Source organism: Nicotiana tomentosiformis, chromosome 6 (assembly GCF_000390325.3).
Source record: "Nicotiana tomentosiformis chromosome 6, ASM39032v3, whole genome shotgun sequence".
Taxonomy (NCBI): domain Eukaryota; kingdom Viridiplantae; phylum Streptophyta; class Magnoliopsida; order Solanales; family Solanaceae; genus Nicotiana; species Nicotiana tomentosiformis.
This window is the reverse complement of record NC_090817.1, coordinates 35603598-35622166: the sequence shown is the minus strand read 5'-3', so window position 1 is coordinate 35622166 and position 18569 is coordinate 35603598. Positions and strand designations below refer to the sequence as shown.

Genomic DNA, 18569 nt, shown 5'->3' with positions numbered 1-18569 from the left:
AGTGCGTCGACAAGCCTCTTAAATTTATTTATTGCCAACTCATATAATTAGAAAATACTAATGCTCTTAAATTTATTTATTTATCTTTTGCATTTTTAAAACCTGTTTTTGGAGTCTCAAATAGCTTCAGTAATTTCACAATTCAGTACCCCTTAGTCCCTTACTCAAGGATAAATATTTTGAACCATTTCCTCAATTTTTTTCTCTTACCCTCTCCCTTATTTATTGGAGTAATAAAAGCATTCGCCAAACACATGATTAAAAAAAACAAAAAAAAACTGAGAAGAAAGGTTGCTCAAGTGGTAAGAAAAGGGGAAAAGAAAATCTTGAATTGATATCCACAGATCTGTATCCAACTTACAAACCCAAATTTAAATTAAAAATGAAGGTTTTAAAGTATCAAGTGTAATTAATTTCACTTCTTTCAATTTCTAGCGACTCGTGACCAATTAAAAAGAGGCCTAATTTAAGTTATGATTGACAAGCAAAAGTGTTTCCATGTATATATAAAATCAAATCTCACTCTGAGGTAGATAAACAAAGAAAATCAAAGAAATAGTAAAGTGAAAAACAATTTAGAAAGGCACTCACAAAACCTAGTAAAAGCAATCCTACCACTACAAATACAAATTACAATTCAGAGACCCATATTGGCCAATCTTATTTCAAATCTAAGACTTAACAGCAAATCAATAAAAAAAGAAAAGGGCAACCTAACAAGATAAAGTTACAGCAACAAATGGCCAAACCAAATACACAAAACAGGGATCACCAGTGCACCAGCATTGTATCTAAACGCACCGTTCTTATCTGCCTTTGAATCCGCGACATCGCCGGTGGGACCATCCGTCGGGGAATCCGCCGGAGAAGCAGGCGCCGGCGGGGATTTATGTTTCTTTCCCGCCGGCTTGGGGGACTCAGCGATCGGGGCTGGTGCTGGAGCAGGAGTCGGAGCACCCTTGAACAATTCCTTAGGTTCCAAAACCTTATCAATCGAAAAAATCGCCAACGGCTCTTTATCAATTACAGTTCCTGTAATTTTAGCCGTGTCTATTTTGGTCCTCAATGTAACATCTTGGCCGTCATTTTGAACAACAAAATCGTAATTATTAGCACCGTCAGTAGCTAACGTGTTCATTAAACCGTTACTTGTTCTCAAACTCGACAACGACTGATAAACTGGAACGCCGTGATATTCAAGAACGGACTGTTTCCCGTCAGCAGTTAAGTTCTTGAACTTAGGAGCAAAGTCTTTCATTGCATCGTCGGTTGGGCAAAAAATGGTTAGACCACCTTGGACATTATCCCCGTATGTCTTTTCAGCAGGTGAAGCAAGTAAAATGTCGGCGAAGATTTTGCATCCGTGAGCTGACATTACAGAGGTGAAACTCACTTGGGGTGCTGCTGCCTCTGGAGCAGGAGATTCAGATTTAGCAGCGGAAGGTTTGATTTTACTGATCTCAGTGTTTTGGGTCTCACATGAACAATACGGGAAAAGGACGGCTAGAAAAATAACTAGCGTGGCTATAGTGGATGCCATCTGAAGCGGAAAATGAGAGAGGGGCTTTGGGTACTGTGTAGAGATGGAGTGTGAGTGGTCAGTGAAGTGATGTTTACTGAAGTTAAAAGTGTGTACTTGGGAAGAAGCTAGATCTGAAGTGAATACCTATTTTATTGACCAGTAATGGAACTGTATTTACAGATAATGCCACTCAAGTGGGGTATTGCTGACTAAGCTGGCAGTTGTCCTCGTTCAGGTAACTTGGGAGTGTAATTTTGTCCCAAATTAAAGTAAAAAAGATAGAGTAATGATGATACTAATAATATAGGAGTGTGATTAACTTGTAAATTGAGGACAAAATCTTCATTATAATTACCAACTTTGGGTATTTACTTCAAAGATGTGTACGTCCGATCTATTTGGAACCTGCAAAATGTTTTTACATTTAAAAGCTTAATGACAGGTCATGATAATTTTGATAATTTAACATGTAGAAGCATGATTTGCCTATATGTCATGGCTCGTGATCAAGCTTCAAGAGTAAATGATACTCCCTCCCTCCATTTGATAATTTGGTACCTAATTTTTGAAAAGGCAGGTTTGTATACGGTCAAAATAGAGCTTGTCCTTTCTTATGACCGATCGAAATTAGAAAATAATTAAACGAGGTTCGGGCTCATGTAATGTCGAACCATGATGCAAAGTTAGATCATCAAGCTCATGACCCATAGACCGATCGAGATCGGCCAAGACCGAACAAGATTGAGATCAACCAAGATCGAGACCAAGCTAATGAGGGACTGATCGAGACCGAGATCGACCTAGATCGAAACCGAACAAGATCGTGGCTAACCAAGTAAGGGACCGATCAAGACCGAGATCGGCCTAGATCGAGACCAAACAAAATAGAGATCAAGCAAGATCGAGGAAGGCTTATCGAGCCAAAAGACAAAAAGCCGGAATATCCGTAATAGGGCCCGAATCACGGTGGAAATCCCTGTACATATCAAGAAAAGATCAATTAATTAATCTATCATGGGATTCCCTACTATATTTAGTATTATATTACAAGTAGAACTTTCCTATTATATAAGGGGGGTTTGATCATTTGTAAAAACAGTTTTGACACAATACAAAGCAATACACTACCTTCTTTTAGCTTTCAATATCTTGTTACTCTGTTCATACATCAGTAGAGTTTTCACTTGGTTCGAGGGTGACCAAACTCGAGGGCCAAGGCTAATTCATCCGTTTGATTTGCATTTATTACATTTACAGTTAATATCGATACCCATTTGTGTATTTTCTCAATTTGTACCAATTTATACTACATATTCTTAGGACCGTGTATAAATTCAATTGTTATCCGCTTTTTCGGGTAAACAGTTTGGTGCCCAACGTGGGGCTAAGAATAATAGTGGTTATTTGATACAAATCCCTATAAAACACACTATTTTACACTTGCTCTTGGAAGTATATTTGATTTCAGGTTAAAAATGATGAACTCTCAATTACTGTCCCTACATATCGACAACGAATCTGGCCATCAAGGTGAGAATAACAACGTGGCGCCCGGGGATGAAAGGCCACCCGCTGACCCCGTTGGTACTCGAGTCGTGGATCCAATTGCTATTAATTCACATGTGGCCATCGAAGCGAATCACCATTCTGGTCCCGAAAACAGCATCCAAGGTGGGAACCGATCTGCAGTTCGAAATACCCAAAATATTGGAGAAGACGGGATCAGCCTACGTATGATCTTCGAAATGCTACAAGCTCAACAAGTGGCGATAGCTTAGTTGCAGAGCCAAACACAGGCGCCGAGTAGGGCTAAGCTCGGTCCACCCCAAGAGGTCACTCACAGAACGGGGCCAGCCATGGTAAGGTCAAATGAATAAGAATCGGGGACTAACCCCGAAACCTATAATTCCAGGGTAGACCAAATCCCCGGAGCACCCCCGATACTGAAAAGACTGGATTCAAAGAGGTTCTTGCAAAAGCCTTTTCCTCCAAGCGTGGCCCCGAAGCCGATCCCTAAAAATATTTGTATGCCCTAAATACCGAAGTACAGCGGAACGACTGACCCAAAGGAGCATGTGACCTCTTATACATACGCTATCAAAGGGAACGACCTGGAAGACGATGAGATCGAGTCTGTTTTGCTGAAAACAAATTTGGAAACCCTGTCAAAAAGAGCAATGATATAGTACCATAATCTACCATCTAACTCTATCAATTCTTTTGCCATGCTTGCAGATTCTTTCGTAAAAGCACACGCAGGAGCTATAAAGGTCGAGACTAGGAAGTCGGACCTTTTCAAGGTAAAGTAGAAAGATAAGGAGATGCTTAGAGAATTTATATCTCGTTTCCAAATGGAACGAATGGACCTACCACCAGTCACCGACGATTGGGCCGTTCAAGCTTTCACCCAAGGACTAAATGAACGAAGCTCAGTGGCTTCACAATAGTTGAAGTAGAACTTGATTGAGTACCCGACTGTTACTTGGCCCGATATACATAATTGATATCAATCGAAGATTAGAGTCAAAGACGACCAGCTTGGGGCCCCTTCCGGATCTATTACCAAAAGGGACATCGATCGAGAACCAAGGTTAAACAGGGATCGATACCTGCCATATATTAGAGATTGTAAGAGCAACAGACCTATGCATAATTCCGTACGAGGTGAAAGGATAAGCGACCGAGGCTAGGGCTCTTGAGGGCTCATAGGCAAGAATGGTTTCGATAGGCATGCCGGACCTAAGGAAGCACCACGACTGTCTGAATATAACTTCAATATTGATGCATCCGCCATCGTATCAGCCATCAGACACATCAAAGACACCAAGTGGTCTCGACCTCTGCAAACCGATTTGGCCCAGATAAATCTCAATCAAGTATGCAAGTATCATGTCACCCATGGCCACAGAATAGAAGATTGTAGGCAGTTGAGAGAAGAAGTAGCCTGGTTATTCAATGAAGGTCACCTTCGGGAGTTTTTAAGTGACCGGGCCAAGAATCATTTTAAAAACAGGGAGTTTAATAGGCAAAACGAGCAAGATGAACCGCAACACATTATTCACATGATCATTGAAGGGATCGATGCACCCCAAGGGCCAGTGTTAAAATGCACTAAGAGGTCGATCATAAGGGAGAAACGATCTCAGGCTCAGGATTACATACCTAAAAGTACCTTGTCCTTCAACGACGAAGACGCAAATGGAATCATGCAACCCCATAACGATACACTAGTAATATCTGTATTCATGAATAAAACTCAAGTTAAGCGTATGTTAATTGATCCAGGTAGTTCGGCCAACATTATTCAATCGAGGGTCATAGAATAACTCGGTCTACAAGACCAGGTTGTGCCCAGGGCCCTAGTGCTAAACGGATTCAACATGGCATGCAAAAATACTGAGGGCGAGATAACTTTGCCAGTAAACGTGGCAGGGACCATTCAAGAGACGAAGTTCCATGTGATTGAAGGTGACATGAGGTATAACGCCCTTTTCGGAAGGCCATGGATCCACAACATGAGAGCAGTACCCTCGACCCTTCATCAGGTTCTAAAATTCCCAACACCAAAGGGAATTAAGCCAGTCTACGGGGAGCAGATCGCCGCAAAGGAAATGTTTGCCATTGACAAAGTGATTTCGATATCGTCATTTTCATCAACGAAGGGGTCAAATTCAAACAAAAAATAGAAGGCCAAATAGCAATCGCAAACGCCGGCCTCGACCCAACTTGGGAAGCATAGGACTGACGAGGATGATGATTATAGGGTCCCTCAATCCTTCATAGTCCCCGACAATTCCGATACCACCAAATCGACTGTCGAAGAGCTGGAGCAAATCATACTAATCGAACGTCTACCCGAACAAAAGGTATACCTGGCACGGGGTTAAATCCTGAGCTTAGGAAAAAGCTTATTCAATTTATTATAGCTAACATGGATTATTTCGCTTGGTCCCATCTTGACATGATAGGGATCCCACCGGAAATCACTACTCATAAACTAAGCTTGGACCCAAAGTTTCACCCGGTGAAGCAAAAAATGAAGACCCTAATCCGAGGTCAAACATGCTTTCGTCAAAGACGGGGTAACCAAGCTTCTTAAAATATGGTCCATTCGTGAAGTAAAATACCCCAAATGGTCAGCAAACGTAGTAGTAGTCCCTAAAAAAGGAAAGAAAGTTAGAATGTGTGTAGATTAAAAGGATTTAAATAAAGCATTCCCCAATGATTCTTTCCTTTGCCTAATATCGATCGCATGATCGATGCCACGTCAGGCCACGAGATCCTTAGTTTTTTCGATACCTATTCCGGGTACAATCAAATACAGATGAACCCGGATGATCAGGAAAAGACCTCGTTCATCACTAAATATGGTACCTACTGCTACAATGTAATGCCATTTGGATTTAAAAATACTGGTGCCACTTACTAACGCCTAGTAAATCGATTGTTCGAAGAACAAATAGGAAAATCTACGAAAGTTTACATTGATGATATGCTAGTTAAGTCCCTGTGAGCAGAGGACCATTTGAAGCACTTGCAGGAAACTCTCACTATATTAAGAAAATATAACATGAAGTTGAACCCAGAAAAATGGGGTCGGATCAGGCAAATTTCTCGAGTTCATGGTATCCAACCGAGGAATCAAGATTAATCCCGACAAGATCGAAGCTATCGATGGTATCACGATGGTAGACAGCGTAAAAGTTGTGCAGAGATTAACCGGGCACATGGCCGCCCTGGGTCGATTCATCTCGAGGTCCTCCGATAAGGGCCATTGGTTTTTCTCATTGCTAAAGAAGAAAAATGATTTCACATGGACCTCGAAATTCTAGTATTCCTTGGAAGAGCTTAAACGATACCTATCGAACCTGCCGTTACTTGACACACCAAGGGAGGACGAACAACTTTGCTTATATTTGGCAGTATCGGAGGTAGCAGTAAGTGGAGTCCTAGTCCGAGAAGAACGAGGTACGCAATTCCCTATTTATTACGCCAGTCGGACCTTAGGTGAGGCCGAGACTAGATATCCCCACCTAGAAACATTAGTGCTCGCTTTGATAAGCGACTTTAGGAAAGTAAAACTGTACTTTCAATATCACCCCATATGTGTTATAACAACTTATCCACTTCAAAATATTTTGCATAAACCCGAGCTTTCAGGGCGGTTGGCCAAATGGGTCGTAGAAATCAGCGGGTACGATATTGAATATCGACCCCGAACGACAATTAAGTCCCAAATCTGGGTAGACTTCGTAGCTGACTTCACACCGGCCCTAGTACCCGAAGTTGAGAGAGAGCTATTGATAAATTCGGGTACGATCTCAGGAGTCTGGACCCTCTTCACGGACGGTGCTTCGAATGCGAAAGGGTCCGGACTCGGTATCATACTAAAACCTCCCATAGGCAGCGTGGTTAGACAATCTATTAGAACTGTGAAATTGACTAACAATGAGGCCGAATATGAGGCTATGATTGCAGGTCTTGAACTAGCCAAAGGCTTAAGAGCGGAGGTGATCGAAGCCAAATGCGACTCCCTCCCCGTGGTAAATTAGGTTAACGGGACCTTCGAAATTAGAGAAGAATAAATGCAAAGATACTTAGATAAGTTATAAGTAACTTTACACCAATTTTAAGGAGTAGACTTTGCAACACATGCCTCGAGATAAGAATAGCGAGGCAGATGCCCTCGCGAGCTTGGGGTCATCGGTCGAGGACAACGAGCTCAATTCGGGGGCCGTCATGCAACTGATGAGGTCAATAATCGAAGAAGGTCACGCCGAGATAAATTCTACAAGCTTGACTTGGGATTGGAGAAATAAATATATAGAGTATTTGAATACCGAAAAACGTCCCTCGAATCCGAAAGAATCGAGGGCCATGCGCACAAAGGCAGCACGAATCGCTTTGTCTGAAGATGGAACCTTGTTCAGAAGAATGTTCGATGGTCCATTAGCGATATGTTTGGGACCGAGAGACACCAAGTATGTTCTGAGGGAAGTTCACGTGGGCACTTACGAAAATCATTCCGGTGCCGAATCATTGGTTTAAAAGGTAATCAGAGCGAGCTATTACTGGATTGATATGGAAAAAGATGCGAAAGAGTTTGTTCGAAAATGTGACAAATGCCAAAGGCATGCACCAATGATTCACCAACCCGGGGAATCGCTCCATTCGATTTTGTCACCATAGTCATTCATGAAATGGGGAATGGACATCATTGGCCCTCTTCCACGGGCACCAGGTAAATCTCAATTTATTTTATTTATGACTGACTATTTTTCTAAATGGGTTGAAGCACATGCCTTCGAGAAAATTAGGGAAAAAGAGGTCATCGACTTCATTTGGGATTACATCATATGTCAATTCTAGATGCCATCCGAAATTGTGTGTGATAACGGAAAACAGTTTGTCGGGAACAAAGTGATCAAATTCCTCGAAGATCATAAGATTAAAAGAATCCTATCAATGCCTTATCATCCTACCGGAACGGACAAGCCGAATCGACCAAAGAACCATTATCCAAAATCTTAAGATGAGGCTAGCCGACGCCAAAGGGAAGTGGAAGGAAATCTTGCCCGAAGTTCTTTGCGCATACCGCACAACTTTGAAGTTTAGTACTGGGGCTACCTCATTTTCATTGGTTTATGAAGCCAAAGCTCTAATACCTGTCGAAGTCGGGGAACCGAGTATCCGGTTTCGATATGCGACAGAGGAATCAAATAACGAGGCTATGAATACGAGTCTAGAACTATTGAACGAAATGCGTGAAGCCACCCTCGTTTGATTGGCCGCCCAAAAGAAACGAATCGAGAGATACTACAATCGAAGAGCCAATCTTCGATATTTTAACATCGGGGATTTAGTGTTAAGAAAAGTCACCCTCAACACCCGAAACCCCAATGAAGGAAAATTGAGTCCGAATTGGGAAGGACCGTACCAAATCCTCGAAATCACCGGAAAAGGGTCATACAAGCTCGGAACGATGAACAGGGAACAACTGCCGAGCAATTGGAATATATCTCACCTAAAACGGTACCACTGTTAAGGTACGCCCTTTTTTCATTCTGTTCATATTTTTAACACTTGCAGATGGTCGACACAAAACGACGATGGAATTATTCAGTGAACGGGATGAAGTCTTTTAGGTCTGAAAGCACGTGTTGCACTCATTTTTCCTCAGACTGATGTTGTCCCAAATGGGTTTTTCAGCGAGGTTTTTAACGAGGCAACAATGAAAATGTGCTAACTTAGAATCAAACCTGATTACGAATTGGCACCAAAGATCAATACAAAAGTATCCAAGGTTCCTTTGCAATCAACCTCAAATACTGGAGGGGGGGGGTACCCTCGGATATGCACTAGCGAGAAACTACGTCATGAAGGAAGGGTCTCGATTGACAGAATTTGTTGTAAGGGCCAAACGGTTAAAACGAGTCGTGCCCACGTAGATCGTTCGAACCCTGACATAAAACATGTATGCATGTATGATTGTTTCGATCTAGAATAAAGAAAAGTATTTTCTTGCAATCGTCCTATGTGTAAAAATTTGTTATCTTTACACCTCAAAGTGTTTCGTACTTCCGAAAAAGCCTAAAGGCAAACACATAAATACAGTACGAATGACCATCCCCTCACTCGAGGATTGCCGTCCGACTCGAATGGCCTAAGCCATCTGGCCTCTGCAGAAAAATACCTAATAAGTAACTCTCTGAATACTAAAAGTCACGGCCATCCCACTCGGGGACTATTGTCTCGGGGAAGCCCGGGTAAAACGGGACAATAAGCCCAACGGGTAACTCCCGAACTAAAAGGTTGTGGCTAATCTAACACGGCTCGGAGACGTCCGAAATCTGTGACAAAACTAGGCCTTCAAAAATCATCCATTCACAACCGGTTCTAAAGGCTACCCTCGGCAAAATCTCAAACTTAAAACGTTTTTCGAGAAAACTTCGATAACATCGAACCCTCAAACACAACCTTATTCTTCGCCAGAAAAGAAATAAAAGCAAGGTTTGTTCGAACCCTCGAACACAACCTTATAGTTTCATACTAAGGCATTTTCAACCTTTGTAAATACAAATAAAGCAAGGGAAAAATACGAGAGCCGAACGGAAAAGAAAAAGCCTTATATTTATACATAATAGTTTTTTACAAAGGCCAAATCGGCCTAAAAACAAAAATTTAAAACGGCCAAAAACAGGCCTTGGAAGAAAATATAAAAGAAAAAGTGAAAAAATCCTAAGATGCTTGGTCTTCATCGGAGGTCGCGTCTCCATCCTCGGGATCTCCTGTGTCTTCAGATTCACTCGAACTATCGGAGTCTTCCTCAGGGAAGGCCAGCTTCTGGGCCCTGGCTTCCTCTACTCTGGCATTTTCGATCTTAGCCATGACATGGAAGCCCTGGGCCTGAACTTCCTCAAGGGCTTCCCTTCGAGCTAGCCATTTTGCATGTTCGACCATGCCCTTGGCCTTGGCTTGGTTGGTTTTGATATCCTCCCTAAACTGGGCCACTTTAGCATCAACATTTTTGTTGGCCACGACCACCTCGGATCTGGCCACTTCGAGTTCATTGGCCAAGCTTGCATTATCAGAAACGGCCAAATCCAACCGAGACTGAAGCTCTTTGATCTTTTCAACCTGCACCGAGGCTTTCTCTTTTGCAGCTTAGAGCTGGGCCTCGGCCGAGTGCAACTGAGCTTGGACGGTATCCTTTTTCGAGGCAAGAATGTCCATATTCTTTTTAAACTCTTCCTCCTCGGCCTGTATCGTATTCACCTGCGTCGGGAGCTATCCGATTTGTTCGAGCCTCTGTCTGACCTGCAAAATCGAATCGTTAGTAGTCATCTCCAATTCATCTTTACTATCATGAAGCACTCGAAATACCTGCTCAGCCATCTCAGCATGCTCATCCCGAGCCATTACCAAATATGCCTGAAGCTTCTCACTAAGGAGCTTGAAGGTATCACTCTTCTCGGTGAGGCCCCGAACCTTAGCCTTATGCTCCTCCCGAACTCGGAGGAAAGCCTCGTGATGTAACACCGAAACCTACAAACAAGGAAAAAGATGTTAGAATTATCTATAACTCTAAGTATAGAAGAAATAATTAAAAGTACCCTCGAAGTTACCCGATTCAGACCATGTTGGGCCTCGTTGAAAAGGCAAGCGGATCCTACCGCATCCATCACAGCTTGGTCATCCTCGGTCACCAAGGACCGAAGGTAACTAGCAATCCCCACAGAAGGAGTAAAGACTCGAGCATCCTCTAGGACCAAAAGCACTATCTTCCTCCTATGATCGGGGTTGACACTCGGGGTCGGGAATTGGTCTACCAGTTTGGGGCTCGATGAAGATCTGATAGTTCCCGATGACGGTACTTTCTTCGGTATCGATAATTCGCCAAACCCGCTAATATCCTCCGAAGCAGCGGATTCGAGCCCATCCAAAAAGCCATGTATATCAGTCTCCCCCCTGAATAACATGTTGGCCTCATGGATCATAACATCTGAAATTTGAGGGGATCCCGAAATATCAGCCATCTAGAGCTCGTCCATAGAGATATTTTCTGCTGCCCATGAAGCCTCGCCCCCGATATTCCCTTCAACCATCTCGTCTTGGGACGGAGTGGCCTCAACCCTTCCTGGTTCAGGAACTACAGTTAGAGCCCCCTCACCTACCTCCTCAGATTTGGAGGATTTTTGTATCAATATATTGGCCCGCACACGGGCCACAAGCGAAGTGATATTTTTCTCCTCTTCTTCTTCAGACTCATCCCTCAATCGGCGAATGGAGTCCGAGGTCATAGCATTGGTATTCCCCTTTGGCTTGCGAGACCTCCTTTCCAGTTTTTTCTTTTCCGAGCCTGGGGAGCTTGGAGCCCTTTTTCTCTTGTTATCCTTAGCCTGCTTCAGAGCAGGTAGTTGGGGAGGGACTTCTTCGTCACCATATGGGGGTCTCATCACGACGTCCTTCCCGAGCCCTAAAAAATAAAAAAGATAATCAATTTTGTGAAATAAACCTAAAACGATAAATCGATCTAAGGGAGAAACTTACTGTGATTGCGGGCCTCCCATCGACCCTTTGAAGTTCTATCCAAGCAGGCTCAGAGTATGTTTTTTGTGACACCAGGCCCTAGACCTATTGCTTGAGTCCTGAAATCGGTTCCGGCATTTGGGCCACAACTGCAACATCAAAAATATAATTAAAGAAAGAAGGCAAGAAGTAAAATATCAAAAAGAAATATCCAAAGCGAGGTAATACTTACGATGCATGTTCCATTTCTCAGGAAATGACATATCTTCGGCAGGGATCAGGTCCAAAGTCTTTATTCGGACAAATCGGCCCATCCAACCTCGGTCAGGGTTTCATCTATGCTCGAGAATGGGGCTTTGGTGTCTCGGCGAGCAAGCTTAATCAGCCCCCTCGATAGAGTCGGGGACTGTAAAAACGCATGAGGTGATCGAGGGTGAAAAGGCACCCCTTGATCTTACTTGAAAAGAATCGAAGGAGAATCACTATTCTCCAAAAATAAGGGTGGATCTAGCCGAGGGTCACATCGTATCTCTTGCAGAAGGCAACAATGACAGGGTCTAAGGGACTTATCGTGAAAGGGTAAGTGTAAACACTTAGGAACCCCCTCCATGTGTGTAGTGATCTCTTTCTTGGGAGACGAGACCACCACATGTTTTTGTCCCAATTATATTCCTCTTTAACTTTTTCGAGGATTTTCTCGGTGATTGAGCACATGTACCTCGAGACTGGCTCAGAGACTGTTGGGCACCCTACCGGAACAAATTCCGTAGGGAGGGGCTCCGCCGCAGCCTCACCACCGGCGGGTTGTGATGAAGAAGCGTCCTTTTTTTGCGGCACTATTTTGGAGGTTTTTGCCATTGATGAATGAAGAAACGTGAACTAAGATGATATGTGGATTGGTTAGGAGAAATTTAGATGTAGAAACTATGGAGCAAAGAGAGCTTTTGAATGAGAAACAAGAATAAAGAAATGTTTGAAGTGTATAGGATTGAATAGAAAAGCTAGGGTTTTTATAGGTTGATGGAGACGGTTCGAAACCAGTAGTGGCCGACCAGCAATTGATGGGAATTACATGCCTTGGTAACTGGACCGATGAGACGTTTCGTCGTATGCGTCATGATCGGGCTCGTCGCTTACGTCATCATCCATCGAGTCGGGGTTTCGGAAATTCATATCGTTTCTCGCCATTTTCCTTCCGAGAAACGAGGGGACTATCTGTATATTGTCAAAATAGAGTTTGCACTTTCGTATGACCGATCGAAATTGGAAAATAATTAAACGAGGTTCGGGATCATGTAATGTCAAACCATGTAATGTCGAACCATGATGCAAAGTTAGATCGCCAAGCTCATGACCCATAGACCGATCAAGATCGACCAAGACCGAACAAGATTGAGATCAACCAAGATCGAGACCAAGCTAATGAGGGACCGATCGAGACCGAGATCGGCCTAGATCGAAACCGAAAAAGATTGAGGCCAAGCTAGGAAGGGACCAATCGAGACCAAGATCAGCCTAGATCGAGACCAGACAAAATAGAGATCGAGCGAGATCGAGGAAGGTTTAACGAGCCAAAAGATAAAAAGCCGAAATATCCGTAATGGGGCCCGAATAACAGCGAAAATCCTGGCACATATCAAGGAAAGACCAATTAATTAATCTATCACGAGATTCCCTACTATATTTAGTAATATATCACAAGTAGGACTTCCCTACTATATATGGGGGGTTTGATCATTTGTAAAAATAGTTTTGACACAATACAAAGCAATACACTACCTTCTTTCAGCTTTCAATATCTTGTTACTTTGTTCATACATCAGTAGAGTTTTCACTTGGTTCGAGGGTGACCAAACTCGAGGGCCAAGGCTAATTCATCCGTTTGGTTTGCATTTATTACCTTTATAGTTAATTTCGATACCCATTTGTGTATTTTCTCAATTTGTACCAATTTATACTATATATCCGTATAACCGCATATATATTCAATTGTTATCCGCTTTTTCGGGTAAACAAGGTTTTAAGAATTTATGGCCTAAAACAATCAGTCTATTAAGAGTAAAACATTAAAAGTGTAAGTCAAATTATTTTTAAACCTTTTTTTATTGTAAAACAATATCACGTAAACAATGTACTTTGATTATTTAAATCATCCCGTAACAATAAGTAATTATACTAGATAATATTATATGTTTTGGTATAACTATATATGTAAAATTGATTTAAATCTTTAATATGTTTGTTTACTTTATGCTTAATATTTTAATTAAATAAAATAAAAATAATAATAAAAGTCTCTTACGATAAATATTTAAGTTTATTTTTCACTTTAAAGGAATTATAAGACCTTGTTACTATCTTTTTTGGTAATTTGACACTCAAAAGCATTTTTTAAAAAGATTGGCCAACCACAATTTGTTTACCAAATATTGCAAAAAGTACTTCTTAAATGAATTAACCAAACACAAACTGTTTTTTTTTCAAAAGTACTTCTGGAAAAAAGTACTTTTCAAAATAAGCCGATTGGCAGCTTGGCCAAACGGGCTCTTAGACTCTTAAAGTCTGTTTGGCCAAACTTCTAAAATCAGCTTATTTTGAAAAATAATTTTCTCAAAAGTACTTTTCGTGATAAGCAGTTTGTGTTTGACTAATTAATTTATAAATCACTTTTGAGCAGTAATTAGTGTTTGACCAAATACTTTTGAGCTAGAAAAATATTTTTGGAGAGAAGCTACTTTTTCTGCTGCTTCTCAAAAATACTTTTTTTTGCTTTCTAAAAGCTTGGCCAAACACCTCAATTTTTTTTTTAAAAGTACTTTTAACCCCAAAAAAAAAAAAAAAAGAATTGGCCAAACAGGATATTACTCATATTCTGTCATCACAAAGACAAGGAAATACAGAAATATCCTATTGTAGATTTCTACAAAGCTGCCCGTTGTTTTCTGTGATTATTAACCGGAATCACTTCAAAGATAGCACCGAAACTTGAATATGTGAATATGTGATAGAGAGGAAAATAATATTCAATCCGATCCACAATAAGTAATAATTTTACCTTTGACACACTCATTAAGAAAATACGAACTCCTAAAAAAAAAAAATATATTCACTAAATTAACCTTAATTAATTGTTACCTTGATATATTGGAATATATAAATAAGGATAAATTTTTGAAAGAATAAAATTAATTATTTCTTGATTATGTAAATTAACATTTTGATTAAAAATAAAAAGATAAAATAATCACTTATTATGAACCGGAGAGAATATTTAATAAAAATTGTTTTATCGGATACTCTCGTTATACAAACAAGAGAGAGCAAACCCACCCACCCAAGAAATAAGAGGAAAAAAAGTAGTCGTAGTTGGCATGTCCCAGTAATATGGTGCCACGTGAATCAGCAGGGAAGACAGTGATGCATCAGCCACGAGTCCACCGACAGGTTATAAACACCGGGTCACCGAACCAAGTGATGATTAAAGATTAGATTGTAACGCCCAATCAATCCCACATTTGATCACATCTTAAAATATATATATATATATATATATATATATATATATATATATATATATATATATATATATATATATATATGACCTTTACGTTTGAAGCTAATAATAATAATACATGTTAAATTTTGGACAAAATCTTCTTAACACCTATGCAGAGTAAATACATGTCTGTTCTTTTGACATATATATCAGACGAAACAGCAATTCAATCAGCATTGCAACTGAAATAGTACTAATGGAACATTAATAAATTTGTGTGACGCGTATTTCAAGTGTAATAAGAATTACTTATTTTTCACTAACAAACTTTCACTAACACCTATGCAGAGTAAATAATGTGATTTAAGGATGAACAAAATCAAAAGAACAATAGACAAAAATAGTTAAAAAGCAGTAAAGTCTTCTTCAACGGAGGAGGGATGGTGGTTGATAGCATCAATTTTAGTGGGATTAAAAGAGTTGATTCGAGTTCCCCCTTGAGGATGATATTGATCCCTTATTTCTACAGCTGTTGGATGTGTCCAACAACCCCACTAAAAGGGAGGAGCAGCTGAGAAGGGGATAGAACTGCATCCTTAGTTCTTAGGAGTTTGTTGAGGTCTACGGTGTGTTCAGTCAAACTAGACGATGCATAGGCACGATGACCACACTGGTAAACTGATGCGGTGTGAGCATACTAGTTGGGCTTAGGTGTGGCATTTCACTGTTGTTAGGCCAGACCCAGACCAACTTGGCTCCGCAACAATCTAATGTATCCACTAGAGAAGTTGCTTTATCTAATGATGCAAGAAGAAAGAGGAAATCCGTTGAACTGAGAAGCTAACACACATAATTCTGGTTGTGTGACAAGAGGACGAAAGCTATGTTACTCGGACTCTTCAAAAATGTTGTTGGGTGTGTGTCAGATCCTCCAAATTTAGTGCATTTTTGGAGGATCCGACACGGGTGCGGCAGCACTTTTGAAGAGTCCGAGCAACATAGGACGAAAGTACCTATTGCAGTTTATAGAATGATTTCATTACTTAAGAAGCTCATGCACGGAGGAATAGAACCGGCTATGGTAACTACTTGGAAAATATGTCCTTCTTAATGGTTGACCACATGAAGAATGATGCTCACATATGAGAAACACAATACCAAAACCAAGCAAAGAGCTTCCACCAAATGGATAACTTTGTCTTCTCACCAGCTCCATATTCATATCAACAAAGCTCACAAAAAGAGTTGGGGTCGTTTCGTTCCAAAATAGGTTATCTAGGGATTAACAAACCCAAGATTATAATCCTGGGATTGTTATCCCACCTCCAATGTGGGATAGTTAATACAAAGATTTTGGTATAAAATTTATACCGGTATTAGCTAATAACCATAACCGAACATGGGATAAATGTAATCCCAAATTCTATCCCGGGATTAGTATTCTAATCCCGGTAACCAAACGACCCCTTAAAGTAAAAGGGAACATAGCACAGGCATTCTATTAAAACTCACAAATTATTGACAAAAGATTCTCACTTCACTTTAGACGGAACAAAAGAATGAAACTACAGTAAGCCAGAACAGGGGCAAAAGATGAATAGTTGGCATAAACATGAGAATAATCAGCAAAGTAATGACTCCATGTTCTACCAATTATGCTGAAGGAAGCAAAAGTCTCCAACGTTGAATGCTATACATAAGTAAAGATATTTATGCTAGCCTTGAGCTGAATAATAACCATATAACTTAGAAAGGATAATAAACAGGAAATGGGGTTTGACCGGCATAAGACTGCGTCCTTAACACAAAAATCCATGATTTTCTGGTTCCTAAATGCCCACAATATTATGTTCAGTATGCATGGCTGGTAACGCTACATTGAAAGTCGATTTTACCACTAGCATTTTAGGGTAAATAATCAGGCATCTTGAGTTCACCAGTTCATCATAGTCTGCAGACAAAGCCATATTATTAATGTATAAGGTGAATTTTATCTATAGCTTCCAGAGCAGTTTGACAGTAGTATGTATTTCACCAAAAGGGAAGCTGAAGGTGAAGAACCTAAAGCATCAATATAACTATATGATGAAGTAACACTTGATGTCAACCTTTTGCAAAGCTCCACATGTTTTCCCTTTCAAAGACAAGACAAAACACTTAATTAAAAATCATGATACAACTAACAAATCTCTTATGGTTTAGGAGGATCATGAATTTATTCCTTAAGCATCAATATAACTATATGATGAAGTAACATGTTACCTTACCCAAACAAATAGATGAAGTAACATGTCACCTACAAATGGGGATTGAATTACCTACGTATGAAAAAATGATATTACTTGTTGATGATATCAAAACCTCCGTGGCACTCAATGGCGTGGAATCGAGGTCCATGAAGCACAAATGAAACCATAGAAGCTCAGAGTTCAAGTCCTTGCACATGCAATAAAGTTAGGTGGTTTCTTCTTGCTGCCTAAATCTTAGTGGACAGAGTTACACAATGTCAATATTGGTGTGACAATTTAGGTACCCGGTGAAATAGCTTAGGGGTATGCAAGTTGGTCTTAATGGAAATAAGAAAATATCATTACCTCTGTGTGTGTTTGTTATGGGAGATAGATAGGAAAAAAGTTTCCAATTCCATCACATGAATTTACATATGCACATTTAGAAACAGCAGAATTATATGTATAAACAAGTTTATCATGGTGAAATCTCAATAAAGACAAAAAATAAAGGAGCATAAGCATTTACTTCCGAACGAAATACCGTAGCTATTATTTGTCAACTAAAGCAAAAATAATAAAGTGTACAAAGAGGAACCTCGTTCGTTCATAGCACTTGCCTATCAGCAGCTTCAGCAACAATAGGCAACCTAGGAAGCTGACCCAACAAGCAAGAAGAAGAACCATAAACTAAAGACACCAAAAGGAACAAAAACACAGTGCTATCAAAGCTCATCATCAAATCCAAGCCCAACCCATCTTTTGGATTAAAACTCCTCTCCAAAAGATCAGGAAATATGAGAAGCACATCAAGAACAATAGCCTGCATGGTATTGAACCTCACATACCTACTGAAATTGTTATTTCTTACAACAACAAAGTAAAGGGTAAAGAAAATTAGCAACCCATTAAGTGGGAAGCTCTTGAAAACCCTTATAGCTGGGACTAAAGGTTGAATAAGGGTTTGGATTGGAGCAAACTGTGTGATGACATATTTCCCATACTGAATACCGTCAAAAAAAGGGTAGAAGTAAGTGATGGCGGAGATTAAACGATCTGGGCCATCTGCAGAGTCATTGTTCTTAGATTGAGCTCGAATTGTAGGCCTTTTTGGGTATATGACTAGTGTTCTTTTGGGTTTCAGTACAAGAAATGGTTGGGAAGTAAAGAGGGAGGGTGTAATATTGGTGGATAAAAGATGGGTGATGGCCATCCTGTGAATTGAGAATTTTGAATTTTTGAGGATGGCCAACTGATATTTTGCTTTCGGGGAAAAGAAGAAAAATGGGAATTG

The 18569-nt window shown here is 40.5% G+C and overlaps 2 protein-coding genes across 3 annotated transcripts; both read right to left on the bottom strand.

The window, feature by feature from the left end:
* Positions 1-477: 477 nt before the first annotated feature.
* LOC104119590 (fasciclin-like arabinogalactan protein 1) lies at positions 478-1638 on the bottom strand. The gene has a single exon (XM_009631140.3). It carries the CDS (start codon positions 1538-1540, stop codon positions 728-730), a length of 813 nt encoding a protein of 270 aa, XP_009629435.1. The 5' UTR covers positions 1541-1638; the 3' UTR covers positions 478-727.
* A 15028-nt stretch (positions 1639-16666) lies between these two features.
* Positions 16667-18569, bottom strand: LOC104119591 (protein TIC 20-v, chloroplastic). 2 transcript variants are annotated; one of them, XR_691488.4, is made up of 3 exons: positions 17874-18569; positions 17109-17181; positions 16667-16998 (listed from the first exon to the last, which is right to left on the bottom strand). XR_691488.4 is itself a non-coding variant. In XM_009631141.4 (2 exons), exon 1 carries the CDS (start codon positions 18486-18488, stop codon positions 17883-17885), a length of 606 nt encoding a protein of 201 aa, XP_009629436.1. In that variant the 5' UTR covers positions 18489-18569; the 3' UTR covers positions 16667-16998; positions 17874-17882. The 2 variants fall into 2 exon arrangements, 1 of the variants encoding a protein (XP_009629436.1); XM_009631141.4 differs by lacking the exon at positions 17109-17181.

Bases quoted from the DNA above. Each gene is read 5' to 3' on its own strand.
- LOC104119590 (XM_009631140.3), bottom strand. From the start codon at position 1,540: ATGGCATCCACTATAGCCACGCTAGTTATTTTTCTAGCCGTCCTTTTC.
- LOC104119591 (XM_009631141.4), bottom strand. From the start codon at position 18,488: ATGGCCATCACCCATCTTTTATCCACCAATATTACACCCTCCCTCTTT.